A 26795-nucleotide genomic window follows, 5' to 3' on the forward strand; every position below is an offset into this window, starting at 1 on the left:
CAATAACTGTACCTTAATTCCATATAAACATAATAGTTAAATTAACATGCCACAAGAAAGTAAATTCAAAAACTTTTTTCTGGGTTTCCCAAAAACTATCTTCCTCTATTTTCCCGTAGTAACGTCAATGACATTCGGTTGTTATGCAATAATCGACATCGTGTGGTAATATAGAACAATAAAACATTATAACTGAACGATAAATAAGTGTGATAGCAATCAGCTTAGTTGAGTTGAAAAAACTTTAAAGAGTAAAAGACCACTTGAACCGATGGGTCAACTGTACAGGGTGGCGAATCAATAGGACTTTTATCTCTAATACTAGGATAGCGTTGATACAATCGCTACTGGTTGAGATTTTTTTTTTGTTTTTCGAAGATATGTTTGTATTGTATTGTTTGTGATAAGGAAAATTATCGAAAAAGTTACAAAATATAATAAACCGGCATATTCTATGCTTCATATACATGATAAGGTTTTGGGCTAGAATGTACAGTGTTGGTAAGTGATTATAAATGTTCAATATATGCTCCATTACACTGTAGACAGTGTTTGTAACGAGCACGCATATTTTGAAACATAGGGTGTTTCAGTTGAATTCAGTTAAATCGTCACTTGCACACTAGGGAGCATTTTCTGGAAAATAACATCTGTATAATTAAGGCATGTACATATTCGATATTATTAAAATAATTTGAGAGCTTTAGAAATGTATCATAGGTGTGGTCCAAAATAATTAGGAGAGGTAATTAAATGTCATGCAGTTGTCGCATAAATATGGTTCACGTGAATTCTAGTACGGGTTTTAATTATCTTTAGCGCTATAATTTATCTAACAATTTGGGCATGATTAAACTCTATTACTTGGTGCCGGATTATTAAAGTGTTCCGATATTGTTCTGCGACTAACTTTAAACTTAGCACTCCTTGATAACCTGCATAAGGCGACCCCTAGATCTACAATAATATTGTATAATACATTTATTGTACAATAAGATTGAATGGCGGTTTCTATCCAAACGTTTAATTATGTTGCATAATAATAAGAACTGCGCAATGTTTTCGTATTCAGTTGGAGAATAGTTTGATCTCGCGTGCATTGTGCGTTAGACAAAGCACAGAATAACAATTATTGCACAATACTGACTCTTCTTCTTCTTCCTATGCCGTACCCATTAACGGAGGTTGGCGACCACATTTCTAAAAGTTTCTCTGTCTTTTGCAACGTGGAATAATTCGTCTACAGTCATGTTTGTCCAGTCTCGAATACTTCGCAGCCATGACTTCCTCTTTCTACCTATTCCCTTTTTGCCGTCGACTCTACCCTGCATGATGACCTGTAGAAGACTATATTTATCATTCCTCAGTATGTGTTCAAGGTATGCAGTCTTGCGTACTTTTATTGTTCTCAACAATTTTTTGTCTCGACCCATCCTTCTCAGCACTTCCTCATTGGTGATCCTGGCAGTCATGGAGTTCTCAACATTCTCCGATATATCCAAAGTTCAAAGGCTTCAAGCTTCTTAACTATTTGCGCTTTTAACGTCCATGTTTCTACCCCGTACCAGACGTAACATTCAACAAACCTCAGTCTCAGCGCAGTATTCATATTTTTGTCACAGAACAATTGCTTGAATTTTAAGAACGCTGTCCCTGCCATTTCTATTCGTACCCTGATCTCTTGGTCTGGATCTAATTCTGTGTTGATGTAAGCTCCTAGATATTTATATTTTGTCACTCTCTCTATTTGCTGCCCACCAAAAGTTAGTTGTTCATTATTTATTGGACTCCTTGATACTATTATAAATTTGGTCTTATCTGTGTTGATGTCAAGTCCCATTTGAATGCATTCACTATTTATTGCATCTAGTAAAGTTTGTAGTTCTTCTATACTCTCAGCCATAATTACCGTGTCATCTGCAAATCTCATGGTGTTTGCCTTGCCTAACCCCTCTCGCAATCGGTATATTATTTGTTTCTATATCGTTTACCTTTACTACTACTTTCTGGTTCCAGTATATAGCGTTAATAAACTCAATGTCTTTTTTGTCTAAATTGATGTTTTTTAATTCATCTATTAACTTCATATGCTGCACTCGGTCAAAGGCCTTCCTAAAGTCTATGAAGCATACATATGCACTCTTGTTATATTCCCGACATTTCTGCAAGAGTACCGTCAACGCAAATAATGCCTCTCTTGTACCCATGCCTCCTCTGAAGCCAAACTGCCTTTGATCTATCTGCTCCTCACATTTCTTATAAATTCGGTTTTGAACAATTTTCAAGAGAATCTTTAAAGGGTGGCACATTAGGCTTATCAATCTATAGTCATTACATGATTTGGGATTGCTGTTTTTTGGTAGAGGTAAAAATATCGATTTAAGCCATTCCTCCGGGATGTTGCCCTCTACAGATATGTGGTTGAGAATTCGGGTGAGTCTCTTTATATTACCGTCATCTAAGGCTTTTAACAGTTCAACTGGAATTTGATCAGGACCCGGTGCTTTTCCTTGTTTTGCATTCTGTAGGGCATTCTTTACTTCTGAGGATAAAATTTGTAGGTATTGTTCTTCTTCACCTATATCTTGTTTATTTTCCCACTCGTCATGGAACAGATGGATTATATATTGTTCCCATACTTCCTTTATTTTGCTCTCTTCAGTAAGTATTCCTCCATTATTATCTCTTGTTATGAGTGTTCTTTTTTGTCTGGTGTTGCCTGTAAGTTCTTTCATTTTTTAGTTCTTCCAGTTTCTGGCGTTCCCTGGAGAAATAGATCAAAATAGGAATTAAGCTCGCTCAAACTTCTGCAGACCAATCCAGATGTGAGTGTAGTTTTGAGTAGCCACATGCGTTTCTGAAAAGTTCGTTTCAATCATCGACAATATGTCGTTTCAATTTAAACTTTTAATGTAATATTTTTAATCTTTTTTGATTCCAAATCATAAAAAAAATCCAAAAAATTAAAAAAAATCTGGAGAGAACCACCCTTATCGTAAAGGGGTATAAAAAATAGCCTACAACCTACCAAACCTATACAAAAAATTTCATAAAAATGGGTCAAGCTATTTTGGAGAAGTTCAATAGCACACTCTGGACGCACCAAATCTTTATATAGTAGATATATATACGTATATATATATATATATATATATATATATATATATATATATATATATATATATATATATATATATATATATATATATATATATATATATATATATATCGATAGTTAAGTGGAAATATTTTTATGGTTGGATTTGATAGCCATATTGACCGTGTAAATGAAAAAACCAACGTGCTCTATGCATTTCTTATCGTTTTTTGGATTTGTCTTTGTCCACCCCGTACAATAAGTTGAAGCAAGTATAACAATACACAAGCAGCACGATCTGTCTTGTCTCTGTTAAAGAAACGTTGTTCTTTTGTAGATATGGCTGATTGAGGATTTCGATTTAGGCAGATATCTGGAGTCGAGCTGTGCTCTCGAGGCTTCCTAGTAAACTTACTTTTGACCCTCTCTATCACAGAGGCGGATTTCATGAGTGTAGGAGTAAAGTGTAATATTAAGATGCGATAATATTAGCTCATAATTATAAAAGTTTATGGTTCTATATAAGTAGCTCATGTTTGACCTGAATGATTTTAACTCAGAACTTAAAAATACCGAAACTACATATATGTTAAACAATAGGATCCGCTTCTTAATGGTAATACATATTTCTTTTGAAGTTATAATAAATAAAAACTAGATTGCAACTTCTGAATTTGTTTTTACTGTACATTGTACTGTACATTTGTATGTACTGAAGCAATCCGATCGTCGAATAAAAGCTATAATGAAGGCTCAATCACAACAGAAACCGTAAAAATGGGATAAATAGCTATCACAGTTGACGAGTAAATGTGCTTTTTCAAGTTCTGTCATCTTAAGTATCTGGGACGTATGACTGACTGCACATAAGCTACAGGAAAATGGTATCACAAACCCTAATATTTCGAAAAAACTATAAAAAAATACACAATAAAAGTAACACAAATGTTTATTTAACGGTTTTTGAGTTTTTGAACATTTTTCGAAAAAATATGAGGCTTATCCCCTTTTGTATAAAAAATATCTTCTAAAAAATGGACATAAAATGTAACAATAAACAATTCAGTTGTCAATAGTTTCAATATCTGAAAAATCGTCAAAATGTTCAATGTCTTCCAATGGTTCATTATCAGCATCTGGTAGAATCTGTTGGCAAGCACCAATTTCTTCATAAAATTTTAGGAAAGCTGGTGGGATAACCTGTAAGAGCTGGGAAATATTTTAAATTTTTTTCTGTTTAATGGAATAGGCCCACTGTATTTTGATTTCAAATCCCCGGAGAGTAAAATTGACTTTCTCAAACCTCTCTTCCCAATATTAACTGCCTTATATCCTTCATTTACAAAATGTTTGATATACATTATGTTAGGTTGTTCAGATGAAAACTTGATGCTTGATATTTTGGAAAAGTTAACTTTTTCTTTGTCATCTGTATGGCTTTTTTTCGTAACCTTGCTTTGTAATTCTTTAAAAAAAAATCAGTTTTTTTTAATACAATCACCTCAAAGCAGTTTTTTTACATTTTCTCACTGCTTCGTACCAATCGTCTGAATATACACTTGTTTTAATAGATGACGATTATACTTTTCAATTGCTGCGAAATCACGGTCACATGGTTATCTTGTATGTCCTACTACCAAGTATTTGTGTTCAATAGAAGTGAAAATGCCTTCTATAGTAAGCTGTTGCCTTAAACAAATTAGAGACCAATTTTTGTTTTGGCCGCTGCAGTTATCTGTGTACAAGCTTATCAGCACTGGGTCTATTAGTTCGAAAATGTTTATATAAAATGCTGTCAATTTCATCGCTACCTCGCTTGGCAATATTCTTTGGCCACATATACATGTAGGCCTTTCCACTAATACAGTCATGGATGCCGAGGTTATAAACCCATGCCTTTCTTAAATAGAACGCTGCTCCCACTGTTAAATTTGGCACTGGCATAGCCTGTTGTAGGTCAAAGCTGATAACCATTGCATTTCCCGTAGCTTTTGCCTTCTCTGTGTCCTGTTTCATTAGATCCTTCATGGCCTCCACGTCTTCAATTTTCGATGTCTTTTCAATGTCTTTGTTAGCTTCATTATTAATTTTTATATTCATCGCATCACATACTTTACAGGTATCGCTCTTAGGTAAATTAAAGCCTATATTAAACTCGGAGCAGATTATGCGCCTATATTTATCTTGGGTTACTGTCACAAAATTATTTTGGCGGCACCACTTAAGATAATAATCATGGTATAAACTGGAAATTGACAGATCGGAATCTAGTTAGACTTGGTTGGATTTTTTTTGCCTGCTGTAATGACTTGTGTATTTTGGTATTAAATTAATATGCTGTCTAACATTCACATAGTGTTCTTCCGGTATTTTGTTCTTGTTGTTGTCATGCCTACCTCTTTCATCTGACTTTGGAGTAGAAGCACCTGCTTTATTTTGGTCAACCAGTCTTTCAATACGTTTTTTTGAAATGTCGTGTATGGCAAGAAACTTTTTATTACAAATTTTAACTTCATCTCCATTTATTTTAACTCTATATCTAACTAAAACATTTCTAGATCAATGAACTCGTTTTGTTTTCTTTGGGTAACTTCTCTTCTTTGGAATTACTTTCATAGTTGAGAATAGGTAATTATTTTGCTTGTCATAATTATCTATGTTCCAAAAAGGCCTTAAATATATCATTTTCCTTGCCCGTCAAAAGTTGTCTACACTGTTTTGTGCAACCGCAAGATGCACCTAATTTTTTTGGTTCTATTGTCTCCCCTTTTTAATTTATATATTCACAACCTAGAGTTCTTTTAGTCTTGCGGTTTTTTGGTTCGGGGGACAAGTGACACATTTAATAAACTTACCGTTCCTATGTTTATATTTTTTCCGAATCGCTGCTACTTCCGGACACTGTGTAGTCTTTGTTATCTTCGCTTTCATTTAAAAGCGGATCTTGGTCACTGTGTTTAGAATCAAACTCAGATAAGTCTATTTTCCGTTTACATACACGAGAATGTTCCGCCGCCATTTTGATTACTACTGTGGCTTACAGTGTTGCCAGGTGACATGAACCATTTTGCGGTAGGGCGAACTTGAAAAATACGGTAGAAAACGGTAGAAATACCATAATGATGTCAAATTTGTTGTTTTTTAAATTATCTAATTCCAATGGTCTATTTAAATGCCTTTTTATAACAGTACGTTCATTTGTAAATAATTTTCACCAGAAAATACATACAAAATTTTTAAAAACATAATTTTTATTAAAAAATTAACCTAAATAAAATTTAAAAACATTAACTGAAATCCAAACTAAACCTGAAAAATATGGTAAAACTAAGCACAACAATGAATTATAAAAAAAATCAACCATTAGATCTCGTCAATATCCGAGTTCTGCTCGTAAATGTTTTTATTAAGAAGTTTTCCTATATCATTTTCTACCTTAAAATTATAGCAACTTCCGTCTGAGCCAACTATTCTCTTACCATGTAGTAGTTCCTAAAGAGGCTTTGTGATTAATGTACCTATTTCTCTGTTTATTTTTTAATGTATCTTCTTTCTACATTTGCACTCGAATGGGAAACAATTCTTTCTTCATTTGCACTCGAATGCGATAAGGTCAATACATTAAAAACAAGTAGGGATAAATTGGGGAACATATTTAGTCCACTACCATAATTCATTTCACTTACTTGACTCCAAAATGCTAGTATATCATTAGAATCAGGCAACTCAGTGTTTCGTAAAAGTCTCCACTCATTATCTAATGATTGAAGATCGCCCTGATTTATCCCAGTATTGCCCAATTTTGGTGAAATATGTGCAATTGAATTAATTTTTCTACTACGCACCAAATCAGGATATATGAACTGCAAATCTTTCAAGATGTTTTTTTTTATGGGAAAACTTTTTAATAATTGGTCCAGACCCTCTATATAAAATTCTAAACACTTTAACTTTACAAACTCTAAATCATTTTTATCTACACTAGACGTAGAAATGTCATAACCAAAATACATCTTATGTATATTACGTATATGCATATTATGTTTTGTCAAATGCTTTAAATTAAAAAAATGCGGTAGAATTAAAACGGTGTTAAGACGGTAGAGTGGTAGATCGAGGTGGAAAACGGTAGACCTACCGTAAAAACGGTAGACCTGGCAGCACTGGCTTATCTGCTTCTGTTGTAATATAATGTAATGGTGACACAATGGGACTTACTACAGCGGCGCCATCTATAAGTAAACAGTTGAAATTTTCTGTTTAGGACATTAATATGGTTTTAAAGTGTGCGATTTCTACTTTAACTCATTTTTAACGAAATTGTGGATTGTTCCCTTCTGGTCCCAAGGTCTTCAATTCTTTCCTTATCCGGCTTAGTCATTCGGTGATTATAATCATCTGCGTATCACAGGTTGCTGATTTTTCTGCCTTCTATAGTAATTCCTCCATCCCATTCGTCTAGTACTTTTCTCATTCTCATTCAGAATATGTATTGTATAGTAATGGCGATAGTATGAAGACCTGAACATGTTTTTAGTTAGTTGGACCTTAAAATCTGAAAGAGTCGAGAGAGAGAGAGAGAGAGAGAGAGAGAGAGAGAGAGAGAGAGAGAGAGAGAGAGAGAGAGAGAGAGAGATAGAAGTGTGGTTAAAAATCTCATGTATAAGGAAATACCTACAGTCTAATCATTTTACGAATAATGTTTACTTAATTTATTTTACATAATAATAAATTTTTATTAAAGTTAATGTATGGGTATTCTCTAAGCGGTCTGTATGTAGATAATTCTCTAGTTATAATCTATTTATCCTTTAATTAGTTTATCAAACAAATAATATTTTAGAATGATAAAAATGTCTTCTATATTCTTTTCGCTTTTGTGGAATAAAAATTTGAAAATTGCTTGTAAAATTGTAGAGATTATCATTTACGTTCAAAATATAACTACAGTCCCAATTCTCATCAATTACACGTATCTTTGGTATTCATTTGCTAGTTTGATACCCAATTTGAGGCATATGTTTATTGATCCCTAATTCGTATTTATCGACTGCTAAATCCTCCATTTCATCGTGGCCTGAGGTCAAATCTTACAATGTTGCTTGTGAACCAGTTTGACCCTGTAATTTCCCTCTGCTCCATCTAATACCGACAAATTGGAATGCTGTATATCGAGATATGTGCTTAGGTATGAACTGATACGGTACAATGATTCATATATACACGCTCATGTCTTAAATTCTGCCACTAAATCACGATTGTTTCTATCTCTGTTTGATCTGTTGCAATAGATAACGATTTTTACAGATAATGATCGTTACTTTTGTTTCATAATTTAAGATTGTTTTGTTTTAAGTAACCGAAGACAAAGAAAGTCTATCTGATATAAAAATCAGTGTTTAAATTTCCATGACATTTATTTATAACTTGAATGTACGAGGTGTTGCTATCGAAAATCGAGGCTGATGCTATAATAAAACTTTTTATTTTGATTTCTTTATTGTCACCTTCAATATACTACCATTCCCTATAACATTACAAACAAATATTCCATGAGTTTCACTATAAAAAATAGTGCTAGAAGTCGTCTTCTGTCCAATCCTTCAAGATCAGTGGCGCTTTCTCTTTCACGGCTTCAGAGGACTTAAATCGTGTACCTTTTAATGCTGATTTCACCTTATGAAAACGACAAAAGTTGCACCGGGTAAGATTTGGTGAATCGTCTAACACTATAGTACATTACTCTGTCTGTTACTTTAATCTTGAATGGTAACTATCATTGTCCATGACTATTACAGAATTGGTAGGTAGTAAATCTATCATTTGTCTGAAATATTCCTCAAAAACATCAGCAGTCATATCTTCATAATAGTCGTTCGTAGAATTTGAAATGAAATCTAGCAAGCCTCTATAAACAAATGGTTTATCTTCTTTAATGTGAGTGATAATTAAACGACGACCTTTACCATTTGGAAATGTTAAGCACATAGACAAACTACTGCACAAAATTTTTTCTCTGTTTTGCAATTGCTTTTGTGCTGCGTTATTCTTTGTTTTAACCACTGCGATGTTTGCCCCATAAACTGTCCGTCACATTCGATACAATAAAGTTGGTAAATGAGATGACTCTGATTTAGAAGTGGTATCTGGTCTTTAAGCTTTAAGAATAAACTTTGATCAGATAAAAGGCATATATCGAGCACAGTTTAATTAAATCTTGCCCAAGTACTTTCGATCCCTAGATCATCTTCAGGGGCATTTCGTCAATTGTGGATGACGTGATTGTGTGAATGACGGCCATTCTGTCTCCGGCTTCCTCAAGTAATGTAGCCTTCCTTAAATTATTTTAAAGTGTTTGTTTGTCCATTTGTAGTGTAGTGTAATGTACATTTATATGTTTATGACATCTTGTTCTTGCCGGATAGGCCACAATTGACGAAATGCCCCTGAAGATGATCTAGGGATCGAAAGTACTTGGGCAAGATTTAATTAAACTGTGCTCGATATATGCCTTTTATCTGATCAAAGTTCATTTATTCGAGCATTCAACCTTATATTTCTTTAAGAATAAGTTCTAACTGGATATGCTGCTATATTAAGCTATTTTGATTTTGGGAATTCCACTCAGCAGCTTAATTATATTATGAGTTAAGCCATTTACGTAGGGTAACTTTTTGTAAATAAAGGGATCTATTAGTCTGTTATCACATTGCCCGTCTTATAAGTCAGAGTTGTAGATTAGTTGTTTTAGAATTTTACTAGGATATATGTTATTCAAAATGTTGTATGTTTTTAAATTCTTTTGTAAGAAAATATCATTGCTAATGTATAACATATGACCAATAGTTTTGGTCAAATTAATAAAGTTTATTTAACTAATCGATTAAAAAACATTATTAAAACACCTGTTTTTTTTATTTTTAGGTTCACCTCCATTGACTGGCACCGGTACTGTACGAGTGGTCGTCCAAGACGTTAACGACCACAGCCCAGAATTTAAGAGGCAGTCCTACCATGCTATGATTACAGAAAATCTACCACCTGGTACATGGGTTCTAACATCAGTAGCCACAGACAAAGATATCGGACTAAATGGAAAGATACGTTACAGCTTACTAGGTGATAAAGTCGAACGGTTTAAGGTAGATCAAAATACTGGAGTGATCACAACAGTTGTATCTTTAGATCGAGAAGAAATTAGTTCGTATTCTTTAACTCTAATGGCACAAGATTGTTCTTCGACTGAGCCAAGAGCTACGGCTGTAAATCTAACAATCAACGTTGCTGATGAAAATGATAACTCACCTGCTTTTGATTCCAGTAAATATGAAGTGTATATCTCAGATCAAACAAAATCTGGACAGTTCGTTTTTGGTGCTAGAGCTGTTGATGAAGATTACAGTATAAATTCCAAAATCACTTACCAACTGACCGGAGAACATGCTAGAAATTTTTCCATTAACGAAAGAACTGGAGTTATAAAAGCTGTATATGATCTACAAAGATCCTCAACCAGTATATTTAATCTAGAAATAGAAGCCACAGATGGTGGAAAACCATCAAGAAAAACTAGTACCGAACTACGAGTTTACTTAAAACCAGGACACGTCTTTCCAAGATTCGCCACACCTACAAAAACAAAATTTGTTTTAGCTGAAAACGTTGAAGAAGGCAAGGTTATTGCTCGAGTTAAAGCTACATCACCAAAGAAGGGACCAGCTGCTGAAATAAGATATTCAATAGCTGGTGGCAATATGGGAGAAGCTCTTAAAATAGAGAAAAATAGTGGTGAAATTCAAATAACTGGCCGTGGATTAGACTATGAAGTATCTCCAGTATACGAGGTATGGATTGAAGCTCAAGACTCTGATAGTCCTCCACTAAGAAGTGTCCTTCAACTAACTATAAATGTAACCGACGCAAACGATAATCCACCTATAATGAACAATCTTCTATATAACGCTTCTATTCTTGAAGAAGAGGCTCCACCACTATTAGTTGTTAAAGTTTCTGCATCTGATGCTGACTCTGGAGAAAATGGACTGATTACCTACAAGCTACTAGATGACTTTGAAGGAGCTTTCGAAATAGATGCAGAAAGTGGAGAGATATATACCAATACCCGTTTAGATCGTGAAGATATAGCAAATTATGAACTCGTCGTGGAAGCTATCGATCAAGGAATACCTCAACTTTCTGGCACAGCAACTGTTCTTGTAACCGTCCTTGATAAAAATGACAATCCTCCTCGCTTCACAAGATTGTTTAGTGTCAATGTCACGGAAAACGCAGAAATTGGTTCGTTTGTTATTCGGGTTACAAGTTCAGATCAAGATATAGGTGAAAATGCTAACGCGACATATATTTTTACTGAAAATCCTGGCGATAAATTTAAAATAGATTCTATTAGTGGTAATGTAACCGTTGTAGGACACTTGGACCGAGAACAACAAGATGAATACATTCTGAAAGTTGCTGCTGTGGATGTTGCTTGGAGATCTGAAACTCCTATAACGATTACAATACAAGACCAAAACGATAATGCTCCTGAATTTGAACAGTCCTACTACAGTTTCAACTTTCCAGAATTACAACGAGCTGTAGTGTTTGTCGGACAAGTAGCTGCTACTGATAGAGATAAACAAGGCCCTAATTCTGTAATAAGTTATTCGTTACAACAGCCCTCTGATCTCTTCACCGTAGATCCAGCATCAGGTGAGATATTTAGTAAAAGAAGCCTTAGATACAAGTACACACCCATGGAGTCTTCACCTGAGAACACATACGCATTGACCATTCTTGCTACTGATAATGGAAAGCCTCCTATGTCTTCCGAATGTCTAGTAACCATAAACGTTGTAGACGCTAACAACAACGCACCAAGCTTTGAACAACAAGAATATTTAACACCTGTTCCGGAAGATGCAAACGGAGGTCAAGAAGTTTTAAGAGTTATAGCCAAAGATGATCTCGATGTCGGAGTAAATGCTGAAATAGAGTACTCCATATTGGGTGGTAATGGTTCAAATAGATTTATAATAGATAAAATGAACGGTTGGATAAAACTTAAAGAAAAGATTTCTGGAGTGGGTACAGTTTATAATCTGAGAATCCGTGCTACTGACAAAGGCATTCCTCCACAACAGAGTGAAACTTTAGTAACCTTAATAATAACTGGCGAAAACAGATTTAGCCCTGTATTCACAGCTTTAAGTTACCAAGTAATTGTTCCAGAAAACGAACCTCTAGGTTCTACTATTCTAACAGTCAGTGCTTCGGATAGAGATCAAGGTCCAAATGGTATGGTCAGATATCGAATTTCGGCAGGAAACGAAAGAAAAGAATTTTCTGTTGATACAGTCACTGGTGCAATAACCATACTCCAACCACTAGACTACGACACTATTCAAGAATATCGCCTAAATATTACAGCTGAAGATCTTGGATTTAAACCTCGTCGTACAACTGCAATGTTGACGATTACTCTCACCGACATAAATGACAATTCTCCTACTTTTAACCAATCATCCTATGATGCTTATTTATCAGAAAACTTACCTCAAGGTAGCTTTGTTTATAAAGTAATTGCTACGGATATAGACTCACCTAAAAATGCCATCATCGAATATTCAATCTCTGATGGTCCTGACAAAGAAATTTTTGACATAAATAAGACCACGGGAGTAATTACCTCAAAAATTACATTTGATTATGAAGAAGAAGACATGTACACTCTTAACGTTGTTGCTTCTAATCCAGACTCTTCTATGTTTAGTACCACCGTAGTTAAAGTTCATATAACAGGAGTAAATGAGTTCTACCCAAGATTTATTCAATCTGTATTTCACTTTGACGTCTCCGAGTCTACTGAAGTAGGTACTAGAGTTGGTACTATTCAAGCAACTGACCAAGACAGTGGGGAAGATGGCAAAGTTTACTACCTACTTATAGGATCCAGCAACGATAAAGGTTTTAACATAAATTCAGAAACTGGTACGATTAGAGTGTCACGAAATCTTGATAGGGAGACTCAAAGTAGAATTGTATTGACAGTCATGGCAAAAAATGCAGGTGGAATACGTGGAAACGATACAGATGAAGCACAAGTAATAATAACTGTTCAAGATGGCAATGATCCACCAGAATTTTTGCAAACAATTTACGAAGCTGAAGTATCTGAAGGCGTTAGCATTGGCACAAAATTGATATCTGTGAAAGCTGTAGACAAAGACGTACGAGCACAAAATAATCAATTTAGTTACTCAATAATCGGAGGAAATATTGAACAAGCCTTTAAAATTGATCCACAAACTGGAGAAATCCAAACATCTCGGATATTAGATAGAGAAACTATACCAGCGTATTCAATTGTAATTGGGGCAATCGACACCGGAATACCCCCACAAACAGGAACTGCCCTAGTAAAAATTCAAGTAACCGATATTAATGATAATGGTCCTATCTTTGATCCACCGCCAGTAGGGTATGTACCAGAAAATAAACCACCCAATACAAAAGTCATGGTACTCTCAGCTAAAGATCCGGATCTACCACCAAACGGTGCACCATTTACTTATAAATTAATAGGCGGAAAACACAAAGACTATGTAAGAATCGACAAACATTCGGGAACAGTTGTTACTACAAAAGTAATAGATAGAGAAATTACTCCCGAACTAAATATAATTGTTGAAGTAGAAGATAGTGGTACACCCAGATTGAAGTCTCAGCATATGGTTAAAATTCAAGTGCAAGATGAAAATGATAGTCCATCCAGTTCCAGATCCGTACACGTATTAGTATATGTCTTCAACAACTCATTTCCCCTCGGAAAAATTGCAAATGTGCATCCTAACGATCCTGACTTGATTGGTGATTACAAATGTAAAATTTTACAACCTTCTTTACCTGGAGTATTGACTATTCCTTCAGGTTGTAATCTGCATACCTCTAGAATTACACCAGGGCAAGGATATTCTTTATCAGTTTCTGGAAATGATGGAAAGCATTCAGATGTAGTTTCTACCGTTACTGTTGAATTCCTATCGTTTTCCAATATAACAGTTGAAAACTCAGTTACTATAACTGTATCTAATATTTCAGCTGAGACCTTTTTAACACACTATTATCGAGGTCTAGTTGATACTCTCAAAAATGTTTTAAATGCTGAAGAGCGTCTTATCTTGTATGGTTTGCACGAATATGAAGGTCATTTGGAGATTACTTTAGCCATCAAAAACAATAAAGAATATAAAACTCGATTACAAACCATAGCAAAAGTTCAAAGTAAGAGAGAAAGTATGGCTAATATTTTCCAAACTAGAGATATAGTAATTGGTTATACACCATGCAGCGAAAACACCTGTGAAAATGGGGGAATATGTTTGGAAACTTTAACTGTTAAAAAGACGACCATTATAACAGAAAGTCAAAACATCATACTTACATCACCACTCATTGTTCACGAATACAAATGCCAATGTGCAGATGGATTCACCGGCACCACCTGCAACAAACGACAAGATCCATGTTTACCCAATCCTTGCAAATATGGTGGCCAATGTCGCAGACAAGGTTTTAATTTCCATTGTATATGTCCACCTGGAAAGGACGGACGTCAGTGCGAATCCCAAAAAGATGACGCTTGTTTTGAAAACCCCTGTCAAAATGGAGGATCGTGCAGAGAAAGCCCAGACGGGTCATCCTTCTTCTGTCTTTGCAGGTCTGGCTACAAAGGGAATCAGTGCGAAGTTCTTGCTGATTCATGCAGGCCTAATCCTTGTCTGCACGATGGACTTTGCGTCAGTTTGAAACCGGGATATAAATGCAGCTGCGTTGATGGTAGATACGGTCGACATTGTGAAAAATCAACATTCGGTTTCAAAGAATTGTCTTACATGAGTTTCCCCTCACTAGATTCTGCTACCAATGATATATCCTTTATTTTCGCTACTACAAAACCCGATGCATTGCTCGTTTACAATTACGGTTTGCAGACTGGTGGAAGAAGCGATTTTGTTGCTGTGGAATTGGTGCACGGAAAGGCAGTATTCTCGTTTGGGGGAGCTAGAACAGCAATTACTTCTGTCGGCGTCGGAGGAAAGACAGACAATTTAGCAGACGGCAATTGGTACAAGATAACAGCGACAAGAAATGGAAGAGTCGTTTCTCTAAGCGTTGGCAGCTGTACCGAGCAAGGAGATGTATGTGAAGACTGTAGACCTGGAGACAGTTCCTGTTATGCTGATGAAATAGGCCCTAGTGGGTAAGTGTTCACTTATAACATTATTTAAGAATGTCTGCATTCAATTTCTTCTACTATAGTTTCTGTGAATCTCATCCTTTAGAGTATTATCGTTTAGAGTATGGTCGTTAGATATTTTTTTCAGTCTTGAGTTTCTGGCTGACCTGGCAAAAATACTTTTCTAATGATATTAAGCGACTTTCTAGGAATTTGCTTAACTGCTATGTTTCGCATGCATACAGTACGATATTTTTAAAGATTGAGTAAAAAGGAGATATTTTCTTTTTGGATATATATCTTTAAACCCTAGTATCGAATGTAAACACCTCAATAAGTTTTTTTCTTCTTATAAACCTTTTATTATCTTTTAATTGCCACTATAGTCTATTGTTGTTCCTAAATATTCTCTTCAAGTATTAATTATATTGTCATAATAGATTCTTTGTGACAATCTGTGCTTTTTCCAGCTTTTTGTAAGACAATAGTATGTCAATTTGGAGGATCTATTATTAAATAGTTGCCACTATATATTAAGGATCTGATTCCTTGTTATTTTTCATGGATTTAGTGCTTTTTGTACCACTTCTACTTCCACATTAAGATGATTTTTCTTAATGTGAATACATACAGGGGATAATATAAAATATTTTTTTCTATCTTCTTGGAGTTCCATGTAGTAAGGTTCCCTTCACTTGTTTACCAAAAGTAGGTGTTTAAATTACAGATGTTATTTGAAATAATGGGTTTTGTTTGACGTATCTCTCCGCAAAGCTCTTATTAATGTCCATGCTTTCTCTCGATCTTAACCCTTCAATATAGAAGTCAATCTCCTTGCATTTTGCATCGTAACTTTTATTTTTATTATCTCTTATCATTTGTTTACGAGACGGCTGTTCTTTCTTATAAGTTAATTTCCCGTGTTCAACCATTTATAGACTTCTTGTTATATGAAGTCAGTACAGAGTGAACGCACGGTGTTTTATGATTGTAAAGGTTATTGGTATCGATATAAAATAATTCTCATAACTTTTTTTGGTTTAAAAGATTTTTATAGTGTTTTTATGCTTTCGTCTTGTAAACCCTTAATATTATATTTTATTACTTCTGTTTTTATTCTAGTGTGTCTTTTTGATCTTCAATTGACAACAATTTTATGTTGTTTTAAGAGTTTACATAATTTACCAATAATGAAGTTCTTTAGCGATGAACTGTAACTGCATAGAACGCTTTTGTTTGCCTTTTTGTCAAAACTAAACAATTGAGTATATTATTTTTTTTTAATACTTTTTTCTTTGCAGGACTTTAAATTTCAACAACCAACCACTGTTGATTGGAGGACTAATCAGTGCAGATCCAGTCTTAGAAAGACCAGGACAAGTCCATTCTGACGATCTTGTGGGCTGCGTTCACAGTGTATCCATCAACGGGCGTCAGCTTAACCTTAGCCATCCCTTATCTTCAGAAGGTATAGAGAACAAATGTATTCAGCGTGGATCCTGCCAAAAACCAACCAATGATCCTTGCCTTGGGTTCGGGACTTGCATCGACCGTTGGAACTCCATCAGCTGCCATTGCGGATCCAATCTAATAGCGCCTAATTGCCATTCTGCTCTACAGCCTATCAGCATAAGTGACGGGGGTTTTGTGGAGTTTGTAATCTCCAAAAAGCATAGAAGAATGCAGCTCTTGGACAACATGTACAAAGGTTCGACGCTATGGAGTCATCAAAGAAGAGTAAGGTCGCCTGTGAATTTGGGCACTGCATCCGGATCTATTGGAAAAAGTATCAGTATTATGTTCAGAACAGTGCAACAAAATGGAATCTTATTTTACGCTACAAGTAACAAATACTACACCTCGATAGAAATTACAAACGGTCAAGTTCTATACATCAGTAAATTATCTTCCATGGTTAACATGACGGATATTCGTGTCATTAATGATGATGCGTGGCATAATCTGACGTTGTATACTCACGGTAGAAGTATTCGAATAATTTTGGATGATGAAAAGTTTGGTGATGAACTTGATACAGCCGGTGTTCACGATTTCTTAGATCCATATTTAACATATCTTTCTATTGGAGGTGCTTCTCCAGAATATTACTACGCACATGACACTTCTCCACATTCTTTTGAGGGTTGCTTGGTAAATTTCACTGTAAATAACGAAATTCAACCTTTCAATGGATCAGGAACCATATTCTCGGAAGTATATTATAAAGGAAGAGTAATGAAAGAATGTAAAGGTCCTATCGGGGTTGGTACAGCAGCAGCTCCTGATCCTCTTAGTATTGGAATAACTCTAGTTATTGTTTTCTTCGTCGTTTTACTTGTTGCCATATTAGTATCTTTCGTAGCTTTCCGACTGAGAAAACAATATAAAGAAAAAGGTAGTGCTTCAAATAGTTCATCAGGTCTACAAACGAAACAAAATGGAAACGGCACCATGATAGGAGCTAATGGAATCAATGTAACAGCTGACAATGTTCTGAGTAGAGTAATGCATGCTGCTGAAAATTCAATGTCTTATCATACAGATGGAGATGTTATAAGAGGTATAGGAGGTCACCCGTTAGTTGGACCAGAATTGTTGTCAAAGAAATACAAAGAACGAGATATCCTTCAAGGTGAATTGCCCCGACCACAACGACCAGATATTATTGAAAGAGAAGTGATGAACAAGGGTCCTCCTATAAGAGATGAACATCATCCTCCTATGCCACCTACCTCAAATCATAATCATGATCATGTTCCTAACGATTTAAATTCGGAATTACCCGAACACTACGACTTAGAAAATGCTAGTTCAATAGCTCCCTCAGATATAGATATAGTTTATCATTATAAAGGCTACAGAGAAGCCGGAGGTGTAAGAAAATACAAAGCTACTCCTCCTCCCGTTGCCGGTTACCACCATAAAGGTCCTGGCCAAGCCCAGCATCGGCATTCGCCTCACCATCCAGCAGGTTTTCCCCCGAGGGCACCACCCGTTACTAGTCCTAATGTCCGACCTCACCAAAGTACGCCCTTGGCAAGACTTAGCCCTAGCAGTGAAATGAGTGCTCAACAACCTAGAATATTGACTTTACACGATATTAGTGGTAAACCTTTACAAAGTGCCTTATTAGCTACTACCTCCAGTTCGGGAGGAGTCGGTAAAGACGTTCTTCATAGTAATAGTGAACGAAGTTTAAACAGCCCCGTTATGTCCCAACTAAGCGGACAAAGTTCTAGTAGTAGAAAAGCGGCTGCGCCCCCTCCCGTTACCTCATCTTCGCCTGGAATGGGGCTCACCGCCGAAGAAATAGAAAGACTGAATTCCCGCCCTCGCACCTCTAGTTTAGTATCCACCCTCGACGCGGTGTCGAGTTCCAGCGAAGCACCTCGCGGGGGTGGTAATAATCACTTGAACCATTTACGCCATTCACCAGTGCCAGAAACGCACCATAGTAGTACCACTACCGATGAAAGTGGTAACGATAGTTTTACGTGTTCAGAAATAGAGTACGATAATGCCAGCTTGACTGGTGACAAATACAAACCAAGTGAATCCGAGTCTAGGCGAAATGACTCTAGTTCCGGTAACAAAAGCAACATACCACCACCCTCGTACGACGGATTTGATTCGTCGTATCGAGGGTCAATGAGTACTCTAGTAGCTTCGGATGATGAAATAGGAGGTCCTATGTACAGACCAGGAACGGGTTCACCTCCTACGACCGCTTTGGGTTGGGACTATCTACTCAATTGGGGACCTAATTTCGAAAGCTTAGCGGGTGTGTTTAAAGACATTGCAGAGTTACCGGATTCTGTGAACGGTCGAGTGCCTTCGTCGTTACGTTTAACGAACGCTCCGAAACCATCCGAAGAGTACGTTTAAATTAATTGTGGGTGCAATTTAGCTATAAAAAGACTTTTAAACGAATTATCAACCTTGTATCAAGGAGATATTGTAATTTTCTTGCCATACTTTTGTAATATGTTATTTGTAAATTGTTTAAATACTTTAATTGCGACATCTCAAATACCTGTGTAAATATTTTTATACTAAAGTCAACGAATCTGAATTTATTTAATAAATAAAAACTAACTTTAAAAATATCCCAGTGTGATACTATTTTTACTAACCTAAAAATCCTTAATACAGTCCTTAAACATTAAAGAACAAAAACTTGGAGTAACTGACCAAAAACTGACTGCAAATTCTTTGAGGAGTACATGATATGTAAATGAAATACTGAAATTTTTAAAGCAAATATGACGTGGTAAGTATGAACATCCATACAAAATAAAAAATCAATTATACAAAACAAAAGAAAGGGTAGTACTTAATAAAAGATGAAAACATGAAAAATACATTAAAATGAGTTGAAGAAATCCCAAATTAAAATAATTACATGAAATATAAAAGCAAATAAAAAGAAAGGGTAAAAAATTTGAAAAAATCAAATCTACTGCTTTCTTGAATAAATTAAATCTACTTGATTATTAATAACATGTTTTTATTATCATCGTTCATGATGATAATACATCAAGAACTCATTTACAGATAATAGGGAATAAATAAATGAAACATTACCAACTGATGAAAATATACAAATTCTAATATCAGAGGTGAAACAGGCAATTAAAAACTCAAAAGGTGGTAAAGGGCCAGGTCCTAATGAAATTCCAGTAGATAATATATACTAAAAATCCTGAATGACAGAAATATAGAGTGTCTAAATAAATTATTTAATAAAATATACAACAACGGACAAATTCCGTTAAGAAATTCCCTGAAGAATTGTTAAAATATATCTTTTTACCCTTACCCAAGAAAAATAATCCTAAATCTTGCGATGAATACGGATTAATTAGCCTCATGAGCCACACTTTACAAACACTACTCAAAGTTATTCAACAGCGTATGTATAAAAAATGTGAAGAACAATTGGACAACACACAGTTTGGATTTAGAGGTGGAATGGGAACAAGAGAGGCATTGTGCGCAATGACGGTACTATTACAAAAATCCAGGTAATATAATAAAAACGTATTCATATGTTATATAGATTTTCAAAAAGGGTTTGAGAGAGTTCAACCTGGTAAACTCCTACATGCTTGAAACATATACAACTAGATCCCAAGGATATTAGTTTAATCAAAAATCTATACTACAATCAAACCGCGGTCGTAAGGGTCGAAGATAGTGAGACAAACCAAGTAGAAATTCAAAGATGAGTCAGACAGGGATGTGTGCTGTCGCCACAATTATTTAATGTGTACTCCCAACCAATATTTCAGGAGGCACTATGGGAAAGAACTGAAGGTGTAAGAATTGGACGGAACATCATTAAAAACATATGTTTTGTAGACGATACTGCAATCATGGCAGAAAATATAGACGATTTACAAATTCTTATGGAAATCATTAACAGAGAAAGCAAAAAGATGGGACTAACAATGCATATAGATAAAATCAAACACATGGTGATCTCGAAAAGTCCTGTTGAGAACATACGTCTGACATTAAAGGGTAAACCGTTAGAGATTGTTGACAAGTATAAATACCTCGAAGCAATTATAAACTCACAGTTAGATCAAGATGAAGAGATAAAGATCAGAATCGAAATAGCTCGAAAATGATAAAATACAAGTCAATATTTACGAATAATAAATTGAGTGTGGTTATCAGATTGAAGTTCGTCGAATGCTATGTATGATCACAACTGCTACAAGGGGTAGAAGCTTGGACTCTGAAAGCCCAATCTGTAAAAAAATTAAAGGCATTCGAAATGTGGCTATATAGGCGTATTTTAAAAATTCCTTGGACTGCAAAAGTCTTAAACGAAGAAGTGTTATGACGAGTTGTACATGGCAGAAAGCTTATGAACATAATTAAAATAAGAAAATTATCGTAACTGGGCCACGTACTTCGACACGATAAATACTCTCTTCTGCACGTCATCATGCAAGGAAGATTAGAGGGAAGAAAGAAGAAATCTTGGCTGAGGAATATCAGATTGGACTAACCTCAGTGTTGAACAGATATTTCACGTTACAAAAGATAGGGAAACGTTTAAAGAAGTGATCGCCAACCTTCGTTAGAAGACGGCACAGTAAGAAGAAGAAGATTAATAACAGAAATTTTATTAAGTGCGGGTTTTAGTCTGCAAGGCTAGCTTAATCTTAGCATCATCTAAACTGCATCAGCGAAGTACGAAGGAAAATAAGTTTAAATATAAATATGAATAAGATCAAATTTATGATCTTTAGCCGAAATCCACATCCTGATGCAAACTTTACCTCCATAGACAACCAATTGAAATAATATTTTTTTAAAATATTTGAAAAGTTATGTCACGGAACAAATAAATCCCAAGAAAATCAAACATAGAATTGAGTTAGCTCATTTAACCTTTCAATGACATTGGATGGTGAAATATTACATGTGGTGAACTCTCTTGTTCGATAGTTCACAACGTAGGTACAGTAAAGATTTACACCAGTGGATTTCCAGACCGAAGTTCAAGAAATGTTGCAATGTAGATCAAATAAATCCTAGCAAAAATTATGAGACCTTAAGATAACGGTTACAAAATGGAAGAACAAGTGTAAAAATAGAAAAAGTATTAATCTATTAAACAAATTACGATTAACTCATGAATTCCTTATTACCAAAAATAAAAATCCAACTTGCTTTAACTGTTCCAATATTTTAACTATTGGAGTAACGGATAGTACTTTTTACAGTTCCCTGTAAAGGACAGACTACTTCAAGGCTTGAAAATCCTGCCTCTTCGCCAGCTACTGTTTCCCTCTCCCTAGGAAAAAATAGGACACAATCCTATATTCCATCTAATTCCCATATATCCTTCCCTTCCCACACCTCGACCGAAAGATCGTTAAATATTTCTTACTGAGGGCAGCAGCGACCGGTAGTACTAAGATAAAGCACATGGGAAACGATCCTGGATCCTGATAATTGGATTTTTACAGTGCGAAATTGGCCACCGGCCACGCGAATGTTAATGATCAGGCATCGTGTTGAAATTCAGCTACTGGTCCACAGAAATTAAAACTCAGAAAATTAATTAATGTTGCTACATGGAACTTACAAGGGCTAAAGACAATCACAGGTAAGCTGTCAATTATTGAAAGAGAGCTGGCAAGGCATAACATTGAAATCTCTGACCTAGTTGAATCACATTGGTCAGGAGAGGGCCATTTTAGAACACATAATGGCAATTATGTTTACTTATCTGGCAGTGAGACCCAGAACTATATGTCTGTCGTCGAATTTTAAGCTGTGAGCGATAGGATAGTTCTCCTTAAACTGAATGGCAAACCACATAAACTCTATATCATACAAGTTTATGCACCAACCAGTACATCAGTTGACATCGAGGAATTCTACGAAAAATTCTAAACAACAATTACTGACATTCCAAATAAAGAGCCAACTGTGAACACCAGGTACGCCGACTTTATACTTAGAAAAGTTTTGGAGATAGGTCTAGAAATCAAATTGACACATCCTCACTAATATTCAATGGAGATCATCAATCAAAACAGTCAGATTGTATCCAGGGGCGATATGTAGGTAGATCAGATCATACTCTCCTCGTAGCTAAAGTAAAGCTCAAACTTAAAGCGCCCAACAAATGGAGAGAGACAAAGAGGGTAGAACTAAGAAAGCCTTTAGGCTTTCTTCTATGTGCTGGTTATACCGCAGGGTATTAAAAAGACCATGGAATGATAGAATTACCAATTAAGAAGTACTAGAGAGGGTTGGTGAAGAAACAGAACTAATCACTGTTGGCCGAATTCAGAATTCCTTGTTAAAGAATTTACGTGATAGGTATTAATGCAGATCGATTGATTTGTTTAGAGCAGCAAGTTCAAAAATGAAAATAGCCATTATGACTGCCAACCTCCGTAGGTCACTCTGAAGTGAGGATATTGAAAGAGCAAATGGAAAAATCGGAGATTTTGGAATTGGAGTAAGAAACGACAGACCCGAAATGCAGATCAACTTTCTGCTGCAACACAAACTATATTTAATAAACACTTTTTTAAGAAGAAGCAGAATATGAAATGAACGTGGGTTAGTCCAGATGGAAGAAGAAAAAGTTAATATAATTATATAATTAACACAAAAAGCAAATAGTTCAAGATATAACTGTACTCAATAATCTATCAATAGGAAAAGATCACAGATCAGTAAGAGCCAGAGTAATGATAAACCTACAAAAAGAAAGACGAAAGATGATAAACAGCAGCAAACGCATAGTTTGGAATTCGACAAACCAGCCACAAGCATAGGTACATAAAATACATAAAAAAATACAGCCGAAACTCTACAGAGTAATAATCTCAAACCTCTAAGTATCATTTTTTAAGATTACATTTTTCTCCAGACTCTTTTTTCAAAAGTAACAAAAATAAAACGGGAAAAAATCGTTTAGCAGGTCGTAAATCTATCAAACTTTCACATAGCGCAGTCTATGAAGACTCGTGGTAAATCTTAAAAAGGTTTTTGCGGCTGTTGCTAACTTCACACCAATAATATGTACAAAACTATTGACATTTTTGAAGATTATTATTGAAAGCAATATGGATAGTAGTATTAATTTAAATTTACCATGGACGTATAATGTCCATGAAATTTACTGAAACAAGAAATATATACAATTGTACAAAATATGTTCCAAAATTGCGATGTAGAAAATTCTAGGTCAAAAGATATTCTAGAAAGAATTTAAAATTTTGTGCTAGTACGCCTATGATAAGTAAGAAGTGACAAGTGGCAAACTTTACATTAGTTTATATAAAATGACAGCAGCAGCAGCACATACAAATGTCTAACCTGCTGATAGCATACTATTTATATTTTAATCACAAAAACAGAATTCGTTGAAGTAGAAAAATATCGAATTAAAATGGCAAATTCTGACACAATTCAAGTTAGTTCACTACCTCTTCCTCCCATGCAATATGTAAGTCAATACACAGATGAGGCAATTAGAAGAGGTAGGACCCCAAAGCCACCACCACCAATTCAAGATACCTATCATATGTTTGGCAATGCATTTAATACTGAAGAGAGCATTATTAGACCATTGGAAAGTCAAGTAAGTTTTTGCTTTAATTAATAATATAAAATATTGACTTATAAAATATTTTAGGGCATTAAAAGGCTATATCCATTACATTTTGATAGAAGAAGAGAACTAAAAAAGTTCAACCAGTCCCTGTTGGCTAATTTCTTGGACTTACTGGATTTATTAGTTAATTGCCCAGACTCCCCTCGACGAGCAGAAAAAGTGGAAGATTTAAGTTTGTTATTTATTCATATTCACCACCTTCTGAATGAGTTCAGGCCTCACCAAGCTAGAGAAACTTTGAGAGTTATGATGGAATTACAGAAAAGACAAAGGATAGAAACTGCAAATAGGTAATAAATGTAATCTTGTAAGTTCTAAGGAAATGACAATAACTGAAATTCCAAAAATGTTAAACGTCCGTTTTGGATGGATTATTTTAAACATGATATTGCCAAAAGACATTAGCTTATGTAAAAATTATCTTTTCTTTATAGTACAATTATAAAGCAGTAAATATGTAATGTTTTAGGTTTCAAAAACATCTGGACAGAGTAATGGATATCTTGCAGCAAGCTATCCAAAATCTCCCAGAACCTATGGAGTTGGACTCAAAAATCATGGTAGACACAGATTTGTTGATGCATAGTGAAAACAGTGATAACTCGGAAACCTCACAAGATCCTTGCTATATTTTGGACAGGGTTATGTGCAGTATAGTAGATAACATGCAATAAGTTTTATATCTTGTAAATATTATATTATTTATTTACGTAGCTTCTGTTTTAAGCAGCTATTCTTTTAATGGGGTTCTAGTTTTAAATATAGTTAGGGATATTGTTAAAACATATATTTCGTAACATGTTTTGTATTTGTATCAAGTTCATAGAATACAGAAAATTATATCACTATTGGTTATATCATTGTTTTTCTCCTTTTCAAACATATCGAAGTCAAAAACATAAACTTCCATTATCTAACATTATTCATATGAAGAAAATACTAAATAATAATACTACTAGTAAGAGGTAAGTACGAAATAGTAGTGTCCATCCTAAGATTTGTCAAAAGTTGTAAACATTTTTACCCAGCTAAGTTGTGATGCAACTAAGATGGTATGATGACTTAAAAAGAACAGCTGAACTAAATTAATATGGACTAGCCCTAATTAGAAAAAACTAGAGAGCAATGAGAGACACATATTGAAAAAATAAAGAAGAAAAAGACGTTGTGATTCACTTGTTAGTTTCATTACCTATTAACTTGCATTTCTTAGATGATCCTTGTAAATAAGTTTATTTTCTTTTTTTAGTTCAAGAATATCATTTCCAACATTATCTGCCATTCTAAAATCCAACTTTCTTAAAGTTTTTCTGTCATCCTCACTCAGTCGACAACTTTCTGTTATACATATATTGGAGAACTAAACGTGGAACATTTATAAACTATGATTCAAATGATTATTAAGCTACCTTTGAAAGAAAAATACCAGGCACCTATAATATAGTTGATTGAAAGATATATGATGTAGACATGCTCTGCAGAGCTTCTGCCAACAATCATAATCAAATGAAACCTATAAAATAAAGTTACCTAAGATAAACTCTAAAACGAAACACATGTAGTTCTTCACCCTGCTTCTCGTTGATGTGTAGTTGGGAGAGAAATGTTAAGGCTGTGTGAAGTTCCTGGGGAATTTGAGATGATTCGATGGTTTTATAATATAAAAGGAGGATTGATAGTTAATTAATTAATTATACCGCAAAATTTACTCGAACCACACTCCGTATTTTTTGTTCTTTTGTATTGGTTGTAAAGTTGTGGTAAAGTCTTGTATTTCGAGGGTGATCTGTTTCTCACAAAATTATCCAAATCAAATTAGTGTTAAAGGAGAATGGTGCGATTGCTTAAAGGTGTTGCAATAAAAATAAAATCATCCACGGAGAATCCACAAGCGGTTTACTTGGACGATACGTCAAATTCAAATCAAGGTAATATGACAGTGTTAAGTAGGTACTAGTTCCATGGTTTAATTTTGAATTATTCACAGCATATTAAAGATTGCACGTGTGCGCTGGATGGGCAATGTTGAACTAATGCAGAAGTGTGAAATACCCAAGAAAATAATAAGGCAAACGTTAGTATAATAGAAAGAAGGTCAAATAGAAGACCCAAACTTAGGTACATGGAACAAAATCTGAAACTCTAAGATTACCAATTGGAAAAACAAAGTAGGAAACATTGTTTACTATATTTAATGAGCATAAATGACAATGTTATTTCTTCACTTCAAAAATAGTTCTCAAAATCAAAAATTCCAAAGGTAAAATATAACGTATTTTCAATTAAAACTGTAGTTTATTCCC

General features: G+C 34.8%; 2 protein-coding genes across 2 annotated transcripts in view; both read left to right on the top strand.

The window, feature by feature from the left end:
• Window positions 1-19438, top strand: part of ft (cadherin-related tumor suppressor fat) — a 761665-nt gene extending 742227 nt beyond the window's left edge. Inside the window, exons 8-9 of the mRNA XM_072527280.1 lie at window positions 10022-15362; window positions 16640-19438. Coding sequence (XP_072383381.1) covers window positions 10022-15362; window positions 16640-19223 — 7925 coding nt within the window. The 3' untranslated portion in view covers window positions 19224-19438. The remainder of the gene's footprint in view (window positions 1-10021; window positions 15363-16639) is intronic.
• A 4707-nt stretch (window positions 19439-24145) lies between these two features.
• Window positions 24146-25341, top strand: MED7 (mediator complex subunit 7). Its single transcript, XM_072524959.1, has 3 exons — window positions 24146-24459; window positions 24514-24782; window positions 24962-25341. The coding sequence occupies exons 1-3, from the start codon at window positions 24268-24270 to the stop codon at window positions 25164-25166; spliced, it is 666 nt and encodes a 221-aa protein (XP_072381060.1). The 5' UTR covers window positions 24146-24267; the 3' UTR covers window positions 25167-25341.
• Window positions 25342-26795: the final 1454 nt, after the last annotated feature.

The sequence above is a fragment of the Diabrotica undecimpunctata genome, chromosome 3, assembly GCF_040954645.1.
Source record: "Diabrotica undecimpunctata isolate CICGRU chromosome 3, icDiaUnde3, whole genome shotgun sequence".
NCBI lineage: Eukaryota > Metazoa > Arthropoda > Insecta > Coleoptera > Chrysomelidae > Diabrotica > Diabrotica undecimpunctata.